We start from the raw sequence: 19,713 nt of genomic DNA, 5'->3' as shown, positions 1-19,713 counted from the left end.
CTTTGAAAATCCTGGAAGCTGTTTTTTTTTTTTTCCTGTGTCTGAATTTTTTTTTTCCCCACTTAGCTTCGAATGCTCAAGTTTTTGTTATTCAATTATTTTAGGTTCTATGTTTTATTCTGGGTTCTAAGAATCTTACAAAATAGTATCTATTTAAAATCCGAGACTAGAATCAGATCACGTTTACCAGAGATATGCTAAAAGGATCGACTTTAAGGTTATAAAGCTACCAAAGCCTGTTTTTGATATCTCAAAACACCTTCAGAAGTTTGGGGATTTAATAAGGGGAACAAGGCGAGTCCTGACAGGATGTCCTGGCCCAGAGGCTTCCCCATATTCCCAGCTCCTGGTCACGATGTGCCTGCCTCCACCTGGTGCTCCATTCTGTTTCTTTGCATCTTTAGCCTTTCTTCCCTGGGGACAGCTCTGAGGTGCAAACTCCTGCACTAAACACTCCTGCGGTTACTCAGGTGGCTTCCTTTCCTAAACTTCCACAGAAGCTCAGCAGCACTGTGAGTTTCCTCTCTGAAGAAAAGGAGGGCCGGGACCCCAGAGGCCTGTTTGTAGTCAGGGCACAACGTCAGGCAGAGCAAGTGGGCTCGACACACGCCTGCTGCAGGCATTTCAAAGCCTGACCACGCCGGAGGTTTACCAGGCTAGTAAAATCAGTATGGGTTAAAACCTTGTCACAGAAACTGGAGTCTTGCCAGTGCTGATGTAATGTGAGGAAACCTAAACCACGTGTGCATTAAGGAAACCAGTTATCAGTGGGAGATGAGCCCAATGAGGGTGTTCAAAGGAAGTCCTCAGTCTCCAATGACGACACACAAGGGACACCATAACCCAGCACACAACAAAAATACCAGTGTTCCACCGCGGCAGGAACAGGGTGCCCCAGATAAAGACCTGACATGATGTCAACAGGGCAGGAACAGTAACAACACCGAGACTTGGATTAAATTAGTTCTTTATGTTTACAATTCATAACCCAGAAAGCCTACTGAGTAAAATTTCATGAAGGCCTTGAGGACACAGAGCTTCTTAAACCATTTCTCCCCTTCTCTCCATATTTTCACTCTGCAAGCTAGACTTGACAATATACACTCTCAATTAAAAAAAAGAAAATCTAAACAAAATAAAAAATTCCCGACATAGAGTTCTGCAAGAAATTTCTAATAATTCAGATACTCCAAATTCGGTTAGCACCGAGAATGAGTTTGGTTCGTTTTGCCAAGGGGAAAAACGCATCAAGGAAAGGGGTAGGTGGTGCAGGATCAGATTTTCAGGCCAGCCTGACCGCTACACACCCCTTCCCAGAGTCCCAGAGCCTCCACGCGGCTTTAGGATCCAGTCAGCTCCTGGGCCTCGGGCCCCAGGGGCAGTGACTGGCTCTGTCACCAGAGAGCAAGCGCCCAGCCGGCCGGAGGGGAGTGGCAGCCCTAGAGCTTGAGCTCCCTCTCTGGTTTCATGCTGAAGGGTTCCAAGCGTTCGCTCTCCGGCAGCAAGCTGTTGAGCCGCTCCATCAGGGGCACCGTCTGGTCAATGCCCATCTGGATGCGGCGGAGGATGGCTGACATCTCGTTGACTTTCTGGATCTGCTCTGCGTATTTGGCGTATCTCTTCTGGCGCTCCTGCATGAAGCTGAAGAGCGTCTCCACAGACAAATCCATCTGCAGAGGGAGAAAAGAAGGAAACGCATTAAACCTAGTTGAACCAAGTCCTCTCCAGGGGACCAGGTATCCAGCAGGAGTCCCTGAGGCCAAACGGAGGCTGGTCCGCTTACAGGAAGCGCTGGTGATGGAAGATCTCCCTCTGACCACCCCTCTTCACCTGCTGCCCCATGGTCACCTCTGCAGAGGGCTCCGAGACACTGACACCTTGTGGAAACCCTCAGATTTTTTTTCTCTATCTCTACATAAAGAATCCTGGGCTTGGAAATTAGACCAGAATTTCAAGGTGGCTCTGCCACTGGGGTTGATAATACTTACCTTTTTTGCACATCTCCAAAAAACAGGGAACTCGGGGAGCCTGGGTCACTCAGATGGCAGATGGTTAAGCATCTGCCTTCAGCTCAGGTCATGATCTTGGGGTCCTAGAATCCAGCCTCGGGCTCCCTGCTCAGTGGGGAGAGTCTGCTTCTCCCTCTCCTGCTGCCGCTCCTCCTGCTCATGCTCTAATAAATCTTTTTATTTTTTTTAAAAGATTTTATTTATTTGACAGAGAGAGAGACACAGTGAGAGAGGGAACACAAGCCAGCGGAGAGGGAGAAGCAGGCTTCCCACTGAGAAGGGAGCCCGATTTGGGGCTCGATCCCTGGACCCCAGGATCATGACCTGAGCTAAAGGCAGAGACTTAATGACTGAGCCACCCAGGCTCCCCTCAAATAAATAAAATCTTAAAAAAATAACAAACCAGGGAAATGATTCCCCAACTGTGAGGACAGAGTGAGAGCACACTCCCAGCACAGGACCTGGCATGGCTCAGAGGAGCTTCACAACACAGGTGTCATTCCTCCCCATCTTCCTTGAATGGCTGCGGGCTGGTGGCCCCTGGGGACAAGTGCAGGGAAAGGGCTGGCTCTCTTTGACAGCCAAGGCGCAAGTCCACACCATTCACCACACTGTTGTGAGGCATACCGCTCCTTGCACTCTCTCCCCTGGTTAAACAAATGTTATAAGGCTCTGTGCTCCCCTTTTGTGACTATTTTCTTCCCCTGGGGGAGTTTTTTGGAAACTATCACCTGGATAAAAATAAGGGGAGGGAACTTAAAGCCTGTCAGGTGGCTACACCCACCCCTCCTGTGTAGGGAAGAAACAAACTACCAAGACTCCAATTTCTACCCTTAAATTGAGTTCAAATGCTGTATCAGCCCCTGTTCTTGTCCACTCCAGGAGCACGACCCTACCCAACCCCCAGCCCCAAGCAAAGTGCAGGCACCCAATACATGCTACCAGAGCCTCTGGAAATGGTGGATAAAAACCAAATCACAGGGCTCCTGGTGGCTCAGTCAGTTAAGCATCCACTCTTGGTTTCAGCTCAGGTCATGATCTCAAGGTTGTGAGACTGAACCCTACACTGGGCTCTGTGCCGGGCTTGAAGCCTGCTTGAGATTCTCATTCTTCCTCTCCCTCTGCCCCTCCCCTCCCTCTAACAAAACAAAACAAAACAAAACACAACACCAAATGAAACAAACAGGAGGAAACCAAAGCCAGCCCCATGAAAAATAACCAGTCCTATTTTTATACCGTGTTTGTGTGTGTGTGTGTTGGGGGGGACGGTGAGAAGGATGGTGAGTAAGGGAGGTGTTAGAAGAATTTCATGCTTGTTTGTTCTATGCTGGTTCTTTCATCACTTGTTCTGAAATGCTCAGGGGACAAAAAAAAAAAAACAAACAAAACCCAGCTTGTGGGAGAAGAGCAAGGGAAGGAAACCACCACCTCCCAACACTGTGGAAGCAGTTTATACCCTCAGATGGTTCTCTGCAACCCTGTTCAGTCATTCCAGCACTTTCAGGTAGTGGGCCAGTAAATTATAGCATTTCTAAGAATCAACCACTGGGCCTTTTCAGAATGGCAATTCAGGCCCGCACCTAGAAACACTCCACCTTCCAAAAGACAGTGGTGACTTGGGAGCTTGCCGGACTCCTCATAAGAACCAGCAGAGCTCACCAAACCACCAGCTCCAGCATTCGGCACCATTTTGAGTAATCCCATTTCACTTGGCTTGGGCGCTTCTGTGCTCCCCACACCCAACTCTACCAGACCAAACACCTGTGAAGTTTATGTGAAATGTCCTTCAAGACTCTAACTTGTCTTGTCTTAGGTCCTTGGCAATCAACCACTTCCCTCCTGATGTATACTTGACCAGACAGTGGCATTTGTTCCAATGACATATAGTTGCCCACACATTTCCACATCCGACTGGGGCCCATGTCTGATGTATCCAGAGCTTTTGTCCAAGCCACTCCATGTTTAGTGCCTGGGTGAGCACACATAATTCGAGCACGCCGTTGACACATATGGACAGTATGTCTCTTGAGAGTCAATTCCCTGACAGTCCATGGAGGAAAAAACCACAGAGGAGGAAACCTCAAGCTGAGTGACCTGTGAGGTCTCACGGCGACAGAAGCAAAACTAGAACAGAGACCTCCTCAGTCTAGCATCTTCCTTTTAGCTGTATTCCCCGAGCAAGAGAGCGCACCATTATTGGGCATGCCATTCTAGTTGGTCCATAGCATGGCATTAAAGCACATCGAATCGCATGATGGAGATATCGCCTTTTAAACCTTTTGCCCTTCTGACTGCTGCCAGAAAAGTCTCGCATGCAAGTAAGACTTTAAAATCTGGGGAAGTGTAACATAACGAGTGATGCCTTTTTCTCACATCCCTGCCCTTTGCTCTCTTGAGTCACCGCCGCAGCTGCTCCCTCACAGCTCCTGCTTGCACCCGTGCGCGCACTGACTCTCCCCGCACACCCGACTCTAAGGCAGTGAGGCGGCATCTAATGCAATTCCGAATCTTACCATTTTGACCATCTGGAACATATCCTTATTCACCTTTCCTGTTTCTATTTTTGGTGCAAAGATTCTAATGAGGAAGCAGATATATAATATAGACAGTCAACAGACCTATGCTGGTACTACGGTGTGCCATCTGCAAAGTCCTGGGGACACAGATACTGAGAACCACACTATCTGTACCCCACACAGCTTACTGTACGTTAACATGACTTTTCTTTTCCACTGTCTTTGTTAATGTTATCTTGGTTCTTCCAGAAAACAGGCCCAGAAAGGAAAATAATGCAAATAACTTTGTTTCAGGAACTTTCAGAAAAACCATGTAAGTGAAAAAAAACTATTAGATTTTCCAACAGACAGAGAATGACTGCTTATTTTCCACAACCCTTGCCTCAAAACCCACGCCTTGCTATTACCACATGACTAAGTTCTAGTCAGTGGTACATATATGTGGAAGTCTCTCAGGGCAGCTTCTGGTATCTTCCTTAAAACTCAGCTGGCATACACCCTGCTCCTACTCCTTCATCCCTTCCCTCACTCTGCTCCTGTAGGAATGCAGATGCAGCCCCCTTAGACCACGAGAATAAGTAAGGTCACATCCTAGGGTTGGTAGAGCAGTGAGCTAGAAGACTAGGTCTATGAGGACTTTTGTGGCTGATAGTAGTACCAGGCCTGTGAGAGAAAAAGAAATTTCCATTCTGTATAAACCACTGTGATTTTGGACCTCTGTAACACCACTTGAATTTAATCTTCTCCTGGTAGAAATGAATGAGATAAATTCCCTGCCATCAAGGAACTCACTGTTTATTCTGAAATTCATACCTCATTATGTTGCCCTACATATGCATATACTGTCTCTGATGGCAGGAGACTTCAAAGGACAAGTAAAACAGAAGGTGAAATTATTTGTCAGTGTACTACAGGCTTTACTAAGACATCACTTATCTGTAGAATGTGCTCAAACTTGTTCCAAATACCTTATTTGGACAGTACAGCCTATTTGCTCATCTGGGCAGTCCACTGTTAGAAACATCCAAAATATTAGCAAATCAAACCTAGCAATGATGCATCATAACCAAGTGAGGTTTATCTCAAAGATGCAAGCCTTTTCAGCATCTAAGAAACAAAGTAATTTGCCATGTCAACAGAATAAAGGTTAAAAATTATATAATCATGCAGAAAAACCATTCGACAAATTCATTTATGAAAAATTTTGAAAATCTGAAAACTTCCTCAACCTAATAATAAAAGGCATTTATGTAAAACCTACAGCTAACATCACAATGATAAAGGATACTTTTCTCTCTAATCGGGAACAAGGCAAGGATGTCTACTCTCATCACTTCTATTCAACACTGTACTAGAAGTCTTAGCCAGTGCAATAAATCAATATAAGGAAATAAAAGGCACAGGAACTAGAGAGGAATATATAAAAGGGTCTCATCTGTAGATGATATGACCATGTATTTGGAAAAATCTTAAGAACTCTACCAAAAACTAATAAAACTAACAAGTGAGTTTATTAGCAAGGTTGCAAGATACATGGCCAATATACAAAAACTGATTATATTTCTATATACTTGCAATGAACAACTAGACAATATAATTTAAAAAAACTATTTACAATTGCATCGAACAATTACTTAGGGGAAAATTCAACAAAATATCTACAAGACCTATACACTGATAATACAAAACTCTGCTGTGAAAAATTAAAGGTGATCTCAGAAAATGGTAAGCATACCATGTTCATGGATTGAAAGATTCAATATCATTAAGATATCAATTCTTGCCAAGAGTCAACTGCAATCTGAATCAAAATTCTAGAAGGAATTTCTCACAGGGATTTGATAAACTGATTTTGGGTACATAAAATGGCCAAAAGAATTTGAAAAAACCCCAAAGTTTGAAGACTTACAGTATTTGATTTCAAGACAGTATAAAGCTACAATAATCAGGATAGTGTGATATTAGCATAGAGACAAACACACAGATCAATGAAGCTGAATGGAGAGTACAGAAATAGGTCTAAATATATGTGGTCAACTATTTTTTTTTTCAACAAAGGTTCCAAGATAATTCAGTGGGGAAGGTAAAGTTTTTCAATAATTTGTGTTAGAACAACTAGATATCTATATGGAAAAAAACAAATCTACACCCCTACACTTAAAGCCATACACAAAAAGTACCATGAAATGGATCACAGTCCTAAACATAATAGCTAAAACTATAAAACCTCTAAAAAGAAAACAGGAGAATAACCTTTGCCATCTGGAGTAGGCAAAGAATCTTAGTCAAAATTTAAAACTTTTCTTAGATACCATGAAGAAAATGAAAAGTCAAGCCACAGACTGAATGAAAATATTTACAATACGTATGTCTGATAATAGACATCCAGAATAAGTAAAGAATTATTACAACCCAATATTAAGAAAAAAATCCAGGGGCACCTGGGTGGCTTAGTTGGTTGACCATCTGACTCTTGATTTCTGCTCAGGTCATGATCTCAGGGTTTGAGATCGAGCCCTGCCTTGTCAGGCTTGGCACTCAGTGGGGAGTCTGAGATCCTCTCTCCCTCTGCCACTCCCTGCTCCTGCCCTATGCTCACTCTCTCAAAAAAAAAAAAAAAAAAAAAAAAAAAAAAATCTTTGGAAAAAGAAAGAAAGAAAAAAATTCAAATTTGGGATATTTTTAAGAGTACTGCCCTGGGGCTTCTGTCTCACTAAAACACTAACTGAGGGCGCCTGGGTGGCTCAGTCAGTTAAGCAGCTGTCTTCAGCTCAGGTCATGATCCCAGGGGTCCTGGGATCAAGCCCCACATCAGGCTCCCTTCTCAGCAGAGAGCCTGCTTCTCCCTCTCGCTCTGCCTGCTGCTCTGCCCACTTGTGCTCTCTATTTCTCTGTCAAATAAGTAAATAAAATCTTTAAAACAAAAATAAATAAAACACTAAGTGATTTTCTAAAGGGAAAAAAACAGCTTTTAAGATAGTTAAAAGGAGAATTAAGACCCCCTCCAGGAAAGTAAGCCTCCAACTGATTATTTGAATATGAACTGAGTTTATTAAAAAGAAAGGTAGGGGAGAAGGGGTCAGTGAAGAATCCTCCAGGAGATCATCTGGACATGGAATCTGACCCTCTTGAGACAAAGAATTCAAAGTATATACAACTTGTCTGTATATACAACAAAGTATATAAAACTTGTCTGAGGATTGCACCTATGGGCACTATTAAGTAAACTGGACTACAGTTCAAGGGAAAAATTGGGCTGCCCTGCGGTCTCGGTTGAACATGCAACTCTTGATCTCAGGGTTGTGAGTTTAAGCCCCACATTGGATGTAGAGATTACTTAAAATCTTAAAAAAAAAAAAAAAAAAAAAAAGAGGAACAGGAACAAAAAGAGTGACTAGATGCTAACCAAACAGTTGTCTCAATAGAACTCCCTTGCTGAAGCTCTGACACAGTGTGGCAGGGAAAAAATTCTAGTCAGTCCTTAAATCACTCTGGAGGCTTCTAGCTCATGTCCAAGACTATCCTAAATCCCATTCCTTGTCTCTAAATATTTACTGCTGCCAAATGAGAAGTGGCTATTCATAACACTGCACATCAAACCTCAGGAGACCTGTTTCATGGAAACTTCTGTCTTGACTGAGCTGGAGTGGCAGACTCCATTGCTTTCAGACCCACTGGCTTAAATTCTCAGTAGTCCACTTCCCAAAGGTTTAGCCAGACGTTTAGGTTTTTACCTCAGCTGTGAACTTACTGTTCAGACCCTCCAAATGACCTATGTAGATATCTGAAGGCATTCCTAAGCTCAAACTGAGTGAGAGTCACTCTGCAAGGACCAGCCTTCTATGGAAGCAACACAATAAACAAAAAATTAAGGTGAGGCTGAGTAATCATTCGAGATTCATAACAACCTACATACAGCTTGCAGATGAAGACAGTGGCGTCAGAACTGGGTCAAAATCCCGGGCCACAGCAACTTCTTTCAAGATATGTCTCCAAAGGCAAAGGAAATAAAAGCAAAAATGAACTTCTGGGACTTCATCAAGATCAAAAACTTCTGCACAGCAAAGTAAACAGTCAACATAACAAAGAGGCAACCCACGGAATGGGAGAAGATATTCACAAATGATACTACAAAGGGCTGATATCCAAGATCTATAAAGAACTCCTCAAACTCAACACTCAGAAAAAACAGATAATCACGTCAAAAAATGGGCAGAAGACATGAACAGACACTTCTCCAAAGAAGACATACAAATGGCTAATAGACACATGAAAAAATGTTCATCATCACTAGCCATCAGGGATATTCAGATCAAAACCACACTGAGATAACACCTTCCACCAGTTAGAATGGCCAAAATCAACAAGACAGTAAACAACAAGTGTTGGAGAGGACGTGGAGTAAGGGGAACCCTCTTACACTGTTGGTGGGAATGCAAGTTGGTGCAGACACTTTGGAAAACAGTGTGGAGATTCCTCAAGAAATTAAAAATAGAGCTACCCTATGACCCTGCAATTGCACTACTGGTCTTTACCCCAAAGATACAGATGGGGTCAAAAGAAGGGCCATTTGTACCCCAATGTTCATAGCAGCAATGGCCACAGTCACCAAACTATGGAAAGAACCAAGACGCCCTTCAATGGATGAATGGATAAAGAAGGTGGTTGCATATATACTATCAAGTATTATACCTCCATCAGAAAGGATGAATACCCAACCTTTGTATCAACATGGACGGGACTGGAAGAGATGCTGAGTGGAGTAGGTCAAGCAGAGAGTCAAGTATCATATGGTTTCACTTACTTGTGAAGCATAGGGAATAACACAGAGGACATGGGGAGATGGAGAGGAGAAGTGAGTTAGGGGAAATTGGAGGGAGAGACAAACCATGAGAGACTGTGGACTCTGAGAAACAAACTGAAGGTTTTGGAGGGGAGGGGTTGGGGTGATGGGTGAGCCTGGTGGTGGCTATTAAGGAGGGCACGTATTGCATGGAGCACTGGGTGTGGTACATAAACAATGAATTTTCTAACACTGAAAATAAAATGGGGGAAAAAAAGAGCTTACCAATAATAAAATAACTCCTGAATAAAAAAAAAATAAAACATGGACAAAAAAAAAATCTTGGTTCTGCATATGACTGATTACCTTTGTAACTTTTTTTTTCTTTTAAAGTAATCTCCATGCCCACCATGGGGCTTCAACTCATGAGCCCAAGATCAAGAGTCTCAGGCTCTACTAAGCCAGCCAGGCACCCCTATCTTTGTGATTGAACCAGTCACTTACACTGTTTGAGCCTTAGCTTCCTCACACTTAAATTGGGCATAATGACAGTACCTATTTCAGAAGGCTGATGTGAGGAATAATGAGATAACTTGTACAAAAAGCCTATAATAGCCCCCAGAAAAACAGAGCACCATAAATTATAACATATATGTGAATTGAAATAGAAACTGTGTCTAAAAACTCCTTTTCATGACAAATGGAAAAACAGGGTAAGAAATTTAGTAAAGGGGCACCTGGGTGGCTCAGTGGGTTAACCCTCTGCCTTCAGCTCAGGTCATGATCCCAGGGTCCTGGGATCGAGCCCCACATCGGGCTCTCTGCTCAACAGGGAGCCTGCTTCCCCCTCTGTCTTTGCCTGCCTCTCTGCCTACTTGTGATCTCTGTCAAATAAATAAATCTTTAAAAAAAAAGATTAAAAAAAAAGAGATTTAGTAAATATGGGCAGGCAAAAAAATATTTTGAGGTATCCAATAGACACAATATATCTTTGTTGTAACGGTGGGAGAACTTACTGTTCTGCTTCATCGCTCTCGTACATTAACTATCTTTAAGGCTTACACAATCACTCAGATGACAATTTACCATTGTGTTTTTTGCTGACTTGTTTTATTTTTGTTCCAAATTCTTGCTACTGAAAAACTTAAAACAGAGTCACATTATTCATCTTGTAGTTTCCTGACAGAAATATTTCACACTATATAATAACTAAAATCATTATTTACCTAAAAGTCCTTCCGTGTGTTTTTGATTTATATGTTCTGCCATGAGAATGAGTAACTCCCACCACTGTTTATGGTAAAATAAACAGGTATAAAAAAATATATAGGTGTATATGCATCTATATATATTTTTAAAAAATATTTTGAAAGCAAGCAGGAGAGCTTCTCCAACAGGAGTCCATTCCTTCAAAAATTTTGTTACATAAAATTTCCTGATGGGGTGCCCTGGCCTGCTCAGTTGGTGGACTGTGCAACTCTTGGTCCTGCGTTGTGGTTTCGAGCCCCACAATGGGTGTAGAAAAAATAAAATCTTTAAAAACATTTCCTGATAAAATAAGCTTTGATCCTGGTTTTGCACAGGTCAGTCATCTTATGTAAGATATTGAGATGCTCAATGTAACTTCCTTTTCAAAGTAAGGGTAATCTTTTCAAAGTAGTGGTACACACTAAAAAGGCCTATAGTTTTAAGTTAGATGTATAATACAGTAAGAGCTTCAAAAGATACTGTACATCTTCTAAATTCTTAAAATCTTAATTGTAGATTATGTGCAAGAAGATCAAAAGTAGTTTAATGACTTTTTCACAGATCAGAAGAAAAATTAGTAAATTGTGTACCACAGTTAACAAAATTCAAGTTTATATGATCAACAGACTCTTGTTTTCCCAGCTTTTAGTGACTTAAGTTTAAAAAAAAAAAATGTTTTAAAAGACTGCTTAAGGGTGGCCTGGATCGCTCAGTCAGCTAAGCGTCTGCCTTCAGCTCAGGTCATGATCGCAGGGTCCTGGGATGGAGATCTAAATCAGCTCCCTGCTCAGTGAGGAGCCTGCTTCTCCCTTTCATTCCCACTGTGCTCTCTCTTGCTCTGTCTCTCAAATAAATAAAATAAAATCTTTAAAATATAAAGACTGCTTAAGAACTCAATGAGACATTAAAAAAAGTCATGTCTTTCCCACCCTTTAAAAATACAGTTCAGGGGGCGCCTGGATGGCTCAGTGGGTTGAGCCGCTGCCTTCGGCTCAGGTCGTGATCCCGGGGGTCCTGGGATCGAGCCCTGCATCGGGCTCTCTGCTTCGGCAGGGAGCCTGCTTCCTCCTCTCTCTCTCTGCCTGACTCTCTGCCTACTAGTGCTCTCTGTCAAATAAATTTAAAAATCTTAAATAAAAAAAAAAAAGTACAGTTCAGTTTTTAAGGTAATGATGCCTCTCAGTTAACTTAGGTGTCAAGGTCAACTTTTATTTGGTCTCAATAAATAGTTCACTTTCTTTGTGTTCATTCTACATTTAAGTTCCTGCTTCCCAAGGAGATCAATTTAGGACTATGGGGGTGGGAAGCAGAGGCCATGAAGGGCTGAGGCAGCTAACCAAGGGCCGGCTGCCCCTCATCCCATATTCCAAATCTAGCCCCAGCTTTGTTTTTCCTTTGGACAGACATCCTTCTTTGGAAATAATTCAGTGTTTTACAAAAAGCTTCACCTTTCTACAAATTCTAAGTACCAAAACTATCGATTCCCCTGATTAGAGAGCATTAGCATAGCCATATAAATCAGTACTATTCCAAGGGCAGAATTTGCTGTTGCAAATTCATTTCTCCAAAGATAAACACATGGCCAAGAAGTACATGAAAAGATGTTCAACATCATTAGTCATCAGGGAATTGGAAATCAAAACCACAAAGAGATACTACTTCACACTCACTAAGATGGCGAAAATAAAATGACAGACAATAGTGAGGATGTGGAGAAACTAAAATCCTCGGGCACTGCCAAGGGGGACGTAAAATGGTGCACTGCTTCAAAAACAGTTTGGCAGTTTCTCCAAAAGTTCAATACAGAAGTACCAGAGACTCCAGCAATTTCACTCCTAGGTAAATGCACAAGGCAACTACAACAGATGTGCATGCAAAAACTCGCACACAAAGGTTCACGGCAACACTGTTCAGACAAAAAGCAGAAACAACCCACATGTCCATCTGTGGATGAATGGATACACAAAATGTATATCCCTACAGTAGAATAGGATTGAGCCACAAAAAGGCAGGCAATACTGATCTAAGTGACAAGAGATGAGCCTTGAAAACAGCGTGTTAAGTGAAAGAAGCCAGACATAAAAGGCCACATAAAAGGCCACATATTTTATGATTCTGTGTATATGAGATGTCCAGAACAGGCAATCCGTAAAGGCAGAAGGCAGACTAGCTGCTGGCAGGAAACAGGAGAATGAGGGATGGGGAGTGACCACTAGCTTACGTGGGTGATGAAAATATTCTGAAATTAGACAGTAGCTTTACGTGAACAACTTTGTGAACATACTAACAACCACTGAACTGCACCACTACAATAGAGTGAGAGGTACCTTTAAGTCGAGCTCTCAGCAATCTCCCAGAACCTTCCTTGTTTGTTCTTAAACTGACCCCTTAATGGCACATTATTAATCTCACTCCTGACTAGAGGCACCTTCTTCTTTTAATTTAAATAAAATTTAAATTTAAGTTTTCATTTAAATTCCAGTTAGTTGGGCTGCCTGGGTGGCTCAGTGGGTTGGGCCTCTGCCTTCGGCTCAGGTCATGATCTCAGGGTCCTGGGATCGAGTCCCACATCGGGCTCTCTGCTAGGCGGGGAGCCTGCTTCCTCCTCTCTCTCTCTCTCTCTACTTGTGATCTCTCTCTGTCAAATAAATAAAATATAAAAAAAAAAAATTCCAGTTAGTTAACATACAGTGTTACATTAGTTTCAGGCTTACAATATAGTGATTCAGCACTTACGTACAACATGGGGTGCTCACCCCCAGTGCCCTCCTTAATCCCCATCACCCATTTAACCCACCCCTCCCACATCCCCTCTGATTACTATCAGTTTATTCTCAATGTTAGGGGTTTGTTTCTTGCTTTGCCTTTTTCTCACCCCTGCCTTTACTCTTTTGTTTTGTTATTTAAATTCTACATGAGGGAAATCATATGGTATTTGTCTTTCTCTGATTTATTTCACTTAACATAATACTCTCTAGCTCCATCCATGTTGTTGCAAATGGCATTTCATTTTTTTTATGGCTGAGTAATATTCCATTATATATACATCACATCTTCTCTATCCGTTCATCAATTGATGGACACTTGGGCTGTTTCCATAATTTGGCTGGTGTAGATAATGTTGCTATAAACATCGGGGTGCATGTATCCCTCTGAATTAGTATTTTCACATTCTTTGGTAAATACCTAGCAGTGTGATTGCTAAGTCATAGCATAGCTCTGTTTTTCACTTTCTGAGGAACCTCCATGCCATTTTTCAGAGTGGCTGCCCCAGCTTGCATTCTCCCAACAGTGAAGGCACTTTCTTCTTAAGATCTTTCGTTTAATCTCAGGTCCTGGTGCTAGGGCTTAGTTGTTCTAACTTTCGTCCATCAGTTACCACCTGATTTTGTCTTTGCCTCTCATGAGTAGTCGTCTCCACTTCAAAGAATCGAGTTGAGTGCCCCTTGCCACCAGTTTGGCCCGTTCTGACCAACCCTCCATCTTTTATCCCTACCACATCTTCACCACTTGTCCTCTACTGGGGATTCAGATTATGAAGGTTAGTGTGTGCGAGGCTGCCACAAAAACTTTTCTGGGTCAACTATGTGTTTTCTTGGATTTCTGACCCTCCTCCTGATCATCATTCCCACAGAGGATTTGGGAGCTCTCTGGGGCAATCTTCTCTCGGATGCCTCCCTCTTGCACAATGGACGCAATGGGAAGATGTTTTCATTAATTACACCATGGCCTAAATGGCACCAATTACCACAAATTGGACACTTTGAAGCAATCCTGTTTCTGAACACAACAGTTCGCAGTGACAGCTTATAAAAGTAAACTTTTGCCATTTACTCTCATGCCATACCTTTGATCTATAAATCAGACAAGAAGAGAAACTCCTCTCTGGCAAATCTCAATCTACAAGATCTACCAAAATCAAAACCTGAAATGAAAATGAGTCCTTAGTGGGAAGCCCACCCAGCAGGGACTGCCCGAGCCAGGCTGGGTTCCACATCTCCTGCTCACTGTCAACCACAGCAAGGAATGATGGCTGGCCAGCGACATTTCCTTTTCCACAGTTAGTTCTACCTTGTCAAGTGAATTAAACTGTGTGAAAACTGTAACTTGAAAGTTTTTCAAGTCACCATTTCCATCCATAAAGAACCCCCAAATCTGTTTTAAATAGACGTCAAAGTCAAATCCAACATCTCTAAGTCCGTTAGGAATAGGAACCTGCTCAAGTGGCCTATGTTTGCAATTAGGAGCGTATCAGTCAAAACTGTGCACAGTTCTACTTCCTTCTGGAATTATGTAAACCTTCCCGGGGTCCTTATTAGTCTGTCATTTCCTGTTGCGAAAGGAACAATGGGCAGACTGTCACCAATGTTTTCATTAATTACAACGCAGGCTGAACAGCATTGATTACCACATAATGGACATTTTGAAGTGACCCTGTTTCCTTTTTTCAAACAATGTATCTAAATGTCTCCTAAAAGAAACACATTTTATTTGGGCCTTCAAGAGAATTAAGATATACCAGGACCTCAGGAATTTGAATTGCATCACTTTGTTCCAACAGTCATTTTATAAAGTGACCAACTTCCCTGAATGCCTTCTTACCCTCTGTGTTAGGCCTAGGAGGAAAGGTAGGAGAGAAATCGCAAAGCCTTCAGGCAGTTTCCAACGGTAAGCAGGAGAAAGTCCAGCTGATTACCCCTTCCCTCCCCATCTCTCAGAAAAGGGCTAGAGAGGGTCTCTGAAAGGCAGCAAGTGAAGAAAAAAAGATCAGGGTAAAAATAAAAGTTCAGGGCAGAAATACCGCTTCTCCCTCCCCTTGGGAAAGCCTTCCCTGTAGACTACATGCAATAGTAGTTCGGGCACACAGACACACTGCCTCCTGCAGAAGTCTCTGTTCTGCTTCCACGCTAGTTAGAGTCGCTTTCTGCAGTCCCAGAGTGGGAGTGGGTGAAGCATGAAGCCCCTCAGCACAGGTCTCATCTCAGGCTTCCCTGCTTATACCTCTCCCTGTCATCCCTATTACCAGTACCCCCAGATCCCAGGAAAAGGCCTTCTTCTCAAAAGGGAGATCTGGAGAAAGTGTGGAAAGTTAGCCTCAAGAAGGCAGAGTGGCATTTTAAATTTGTAAATATGGGGTCTTCAGGGTTTTTTTTTTTTTTTTTTTTTTTAAGTGTGGCTGCACCCTGTCAGGATTGCTTTTGAAATGTAAAAGTATATAATGAAATTATGAATACTGTAAAGGAATCCCGGGTTAGGGAAAGTGTATGAGCACTGCACATGAACATTGAGAGGAGGTGGGAAGTCAAGGTATTAGAATAAGGAATGGAAGAGAAAGAAAGTAGAACAGTAGAAAAAGCATGGATCTTAGATCTGGGTTTGAGTCCCAGCTCTACCATTTCACAGCTGGGTCACCCTGAATGGTTTAACTTTCAGGTCTTTGAACCTCAGTTTCTTTTTCTGTCCAACATAGATGACAGGGCACATAAAATGCCCCTTCCACACCCAGCACACGGTCCGCATGTAAAAAGTGACATCTGCATTATTAGGACTCCTATTACTACTATGTCAAGAAAGAATCTGGGGAAGTTGTGCTGGTAGATGGAGCGGGTGGATGGTGAAGAAAATCTGGGAGCCATGTCACTAACCCCGACTCCCCTTCCCAGTGTCCAGGACTAAAGGGAAATAAAGGTAAGTCTGTATAAACCTAAGTGACACAGTCAATATTTAAAAGCTGAGCTGAGGGGACTAAAACAATGTCAAATTGGGTCATGTGCTAATTCCATGTATGCACCCCAACCGTCCATGAACACAGTCCCTTTTTTGATTCAGAGTAGAGAACAGACCTTCCAGGTGATGTGGAAATAAATATTTTACTGTCAAAATTCTCTACACAATATCTGAAGAAAGAATGTGAGAATATGAACGTACTAATTTGGCACAGCTCAGCAGATGCCACGGGGCGTGTCCCTAAACACTTCCAGGACACGTGAGGGCCACAGCATTACCCATGCAGAAGGCCGAGGTGACAGCTCAGCTTAATACACACATTCATCTAGCAGACACCGCCTAAGCACAAGGGGAGGAATGAGACAGGAGAGCCCTTCTGACCAAGGGAAACCAGGAGTGCTGCATTCACAGGCCATTGGCATATACTGATGGAATTGCCAGATCCACTCGGTGGGGACAGGGAGTGGACTCTAGCAGGAGGGAAGACAGAGGAAAAGACACAGAGCAATAGTAGAGATCAGAGGGCAGTGGGAATGTGGTGGACGTGGGTAAATACGATTGGGATTGCTCTGAGATGGAAAGGCAGAGGAGGGAGTGCTCACAGGGAGACTCCAGGTCTTGGCAAGGATGAAAAGAGGACGGCTGATGGGCCTTAGGGTTAGGAGAGATCATTCCTGATATTGTGCCACTCACACTCCTACTTCTACAGAGTCGCATCACTTCCTCCTGGTATTGCTGTATTTGAGATAAGGGTCTTTCACTCCCTAAAATAATCTTTTCACTTACATAGCTCCCATCGTCCTGGTGGTCCTGTGGAGTACCTTCCTGTTCACGATCCCACCTGCTCTAGGCTGCGGGGCAGGGTCACTTTAACTTTCTATGGGAGCAATTTCTAATGGTTTGATGTGACCTTGGACAAGCAGTAGGCTCTCTATAGTCATGTGTAGCATGAACCGTGGATAGTGCCAGGATGGCATCTAAAGGCTTACGATATTAAAATATAGTTTGTCGGGGCAACCAGGTATCTCAGTCAGTTAAGCATCCAATTCTTGATTTCAGTTCAGGTCATGATCTCAGGGTCATGAGACTGAGCCCCAGTTGGGCTCTGTGCTCAGTGGGGAGTCTGCTTCTCTCCCTCTCCCTCCCTCTGGCCCTAACCCTTGGTTGTGCTTGTGCTCGCTCTCAAAAATAAATAAACAAATCTTTAAAATATAGTTTATCAATATGGGCAGAGAAAAGTTAACTGTTGCCTCAAGCTCTAAGAACACATCCTAGAAACATCCTTTGGGAATCGTTGAAAGACTTAGTATAGATTTAGAATTTAGTAAAGATTTAGAATCACTGAAAGAATTAGTGATATTTTTAAAATATGGATCTGCAAGTGTTCTCCCAACTAACAACAGAGGATAGCCAGTAAGTCTCCACTTCAGAACATCTAGATAAGTATGACAGCAGATTGTTAATAAGGACAAGAATTTTGGATATTGTGTAAAAATCTGATAAACTTTAGGTATAGACAGAGTCTTGAGGAAGAGTCTCCTGGCTCACTCTGTACTAGCCAGGAGATCTTGTCTTACAAGTTCCTTTCTAGAAAGGTGTTCATGGCCCACCCTACCTATAATTTCCATACCACTGACATTTCAAATCCCTTTTCTTGCCTTATATTTTCATTCTCAGCATTTATCTTACACACTTTAAAAAAAAAAAAAAAACTTTTTTACCTTTATTGTCTGTTTCCCCAAACATACAAGGTTCTATGAGGAAAGAATTCTATTTTGTTCAGTGATATATCATCAACACCTAAAACAGAGCCTGGCAAAGAGCTGAAGGAGTTCATAAGTGAAGCAGACATGTAAAGGCACATGCATACAAAGTTCTGAAAGGCATGTTCTTATCTCAGTGAGTCAAAATTCTGCACCCAGGGAGACAGAACCCTAATAAGACTCATACATCACAGGGGGAAAAAAAAAGAGTGGAGGTATTCCAAGTTAGGGGGAAAAAAATGTATGTTCAAGATAGACATATGAAAAAGTACAGAAAATAGAATGAAGCAGGCTAAAAACAAATACTACCAATCATCTCATCATTAACAGGCAACCACAACTAACGGTCATGTTTCCTTTGAATCTTTTTTTAAAAAGATACTTAACATAGCTGAAATCATATTGACTGTATAATGCTATGTTCTGATTTTTCACTTAATGTGAAAAGCTGAAGTGTTTTCAAAGTATCACCTGGTTTTCACTGACAGGACTTACATCAAGTGAAATTCATCATAAAATTTTGCCTTTCTGAATCTCAAAGTTGGGCTACAGATGCATTTTAGGAATATAAGCTGAAAGATGATACATACGTTCAAAGTATAGCTCAAAATGTAATACAGCCCCGGGCACGCATGTAGACGATCTTTCCCAGCCTCCTTTGAAGTTAGCTGCGGCCAAGTGGTTGAGTTCCAGCCACAATGATGTGTGACACTTACAGAATCTCCCATCTGTGTTATTCCACTCTCTTTCCTCTTCTGCCAACCTGGTGCTATCAGGACATGGTCTTTGGTTAGGTATGGCGGAGCCACAAGATGGGAGGAGCCTAAATCCCTGAACAAGGGAGGAGAGTCACCGGCTAATATCCAGAAACAGACCTAGATTTCTGTTGCATTTGAGCCATTACACATTTCTTCATCTATTTATAGCTGCAATCTAGCCTACCCTACCTAATACAACCTTCAAACATTTTCCCTAACAGAATAAAGAAGCTTCTCAGGCACTATGATAAAGACGGTGAAGTAACTGAAGAATGTATTATGTTCTTCATTTAACAAACATTTACTAAATGTTTACCACATGCCAGGCATTGTTTCAAGCACTGCAGCAACATTTGCATTTGCTAAAATTCCTTGTTTTTCTTCCCTGAAAGAGATACAGGACAGGGAATAGCTTTTCCCAGCCCTACTTCCAGTATTCTAGCCCACATGCCCTTACTGCTGTTTACCCTCTAGCTTACAGACTGGTTACTCTTGATTCCACAGGCAGCTAAAGGGGCCTCTACCACTGCCCACTCCGGCAGACTGGAAATGACCTACGGGATGGAGAGGGACAGGGGCTCTAGTAGCTGGCTCATGCAGCTAGTACTAGAAAAGCTGGCAGCTCCAGCTGTCTAGGGGCATGTCTAGGGCAAGCAAACTAGGGGGGAAATAGGGCTGCTGTTCACACATGCTCATATGTCAGTATCCAGAATTAGAATGGAGTTAAATCTTGGAGCAGTCAAAGAACTGGGTTTTGCTCCTGCCTCGCCAAAAAATACAAGCCTACATTTCCAGAGGCAAGTAATAAACTAGATTGGGCCCTCTTCCAGGATTTCAGCCTTTTGGCAGGACAGTGTTGGTGTAAAGGAAGTGTGGGGCCAGGCCCAAGGAAGTACTGTACGGTGTACC

The 19,713-nt window shown here is 42.5% G+C and overlaps 1 protein-coding gene across 3 annotated transcripts in view; it reads right to left on the bottom strand.

Moving 5' to 3' along the window:
* Nucleotides 1-950: 950 nt before the first annotated feature.
* The window catches only part of LOC111142172 (BLOC-1 related complex subunit 5), a 94,804-nt gene continuing 76,041 nt past the window's right edge, over nt 951-19,713 (bottom strand). For 2 of the 3 annotated variants that reach the window (XM_022495176.1, XM_022495177.1), the window contains one exon: nt 957-1,670. In XM_022495176.1, coding sequence (XP_022350884.1) covers nt 1,440-1,670 — 231 coding nt within the window. In that variant the 3' untranslated portion in view covers nt 957-1,439. Of the gene's footprint in view, nt 1,671-19,713 lie in introns of all 3 variants that reach the window. The other variant, XM_022495175.1, reaches the window with a different exon arrangement.

This window comes from Enhydra lutris, unplaced genomic scaffold (genome assembly GCF_002288905.1).
Source record: "Enhydra lutris kenyoni isolate GAN:26980312 unplaced genomic scaffold, ASM228890v2 scaffoldscaffold7, whole genome shotgun sequence".
Taxonomy (NCBI): Eukaryota; Metazoa; Chordata; class Mammalia; order Carnivora; family Mustelidae; genus Enhydra; species Enhydra lutris.
This window is presented reverse-complemented; position numbering and strand designations above follow the sequence as displayed.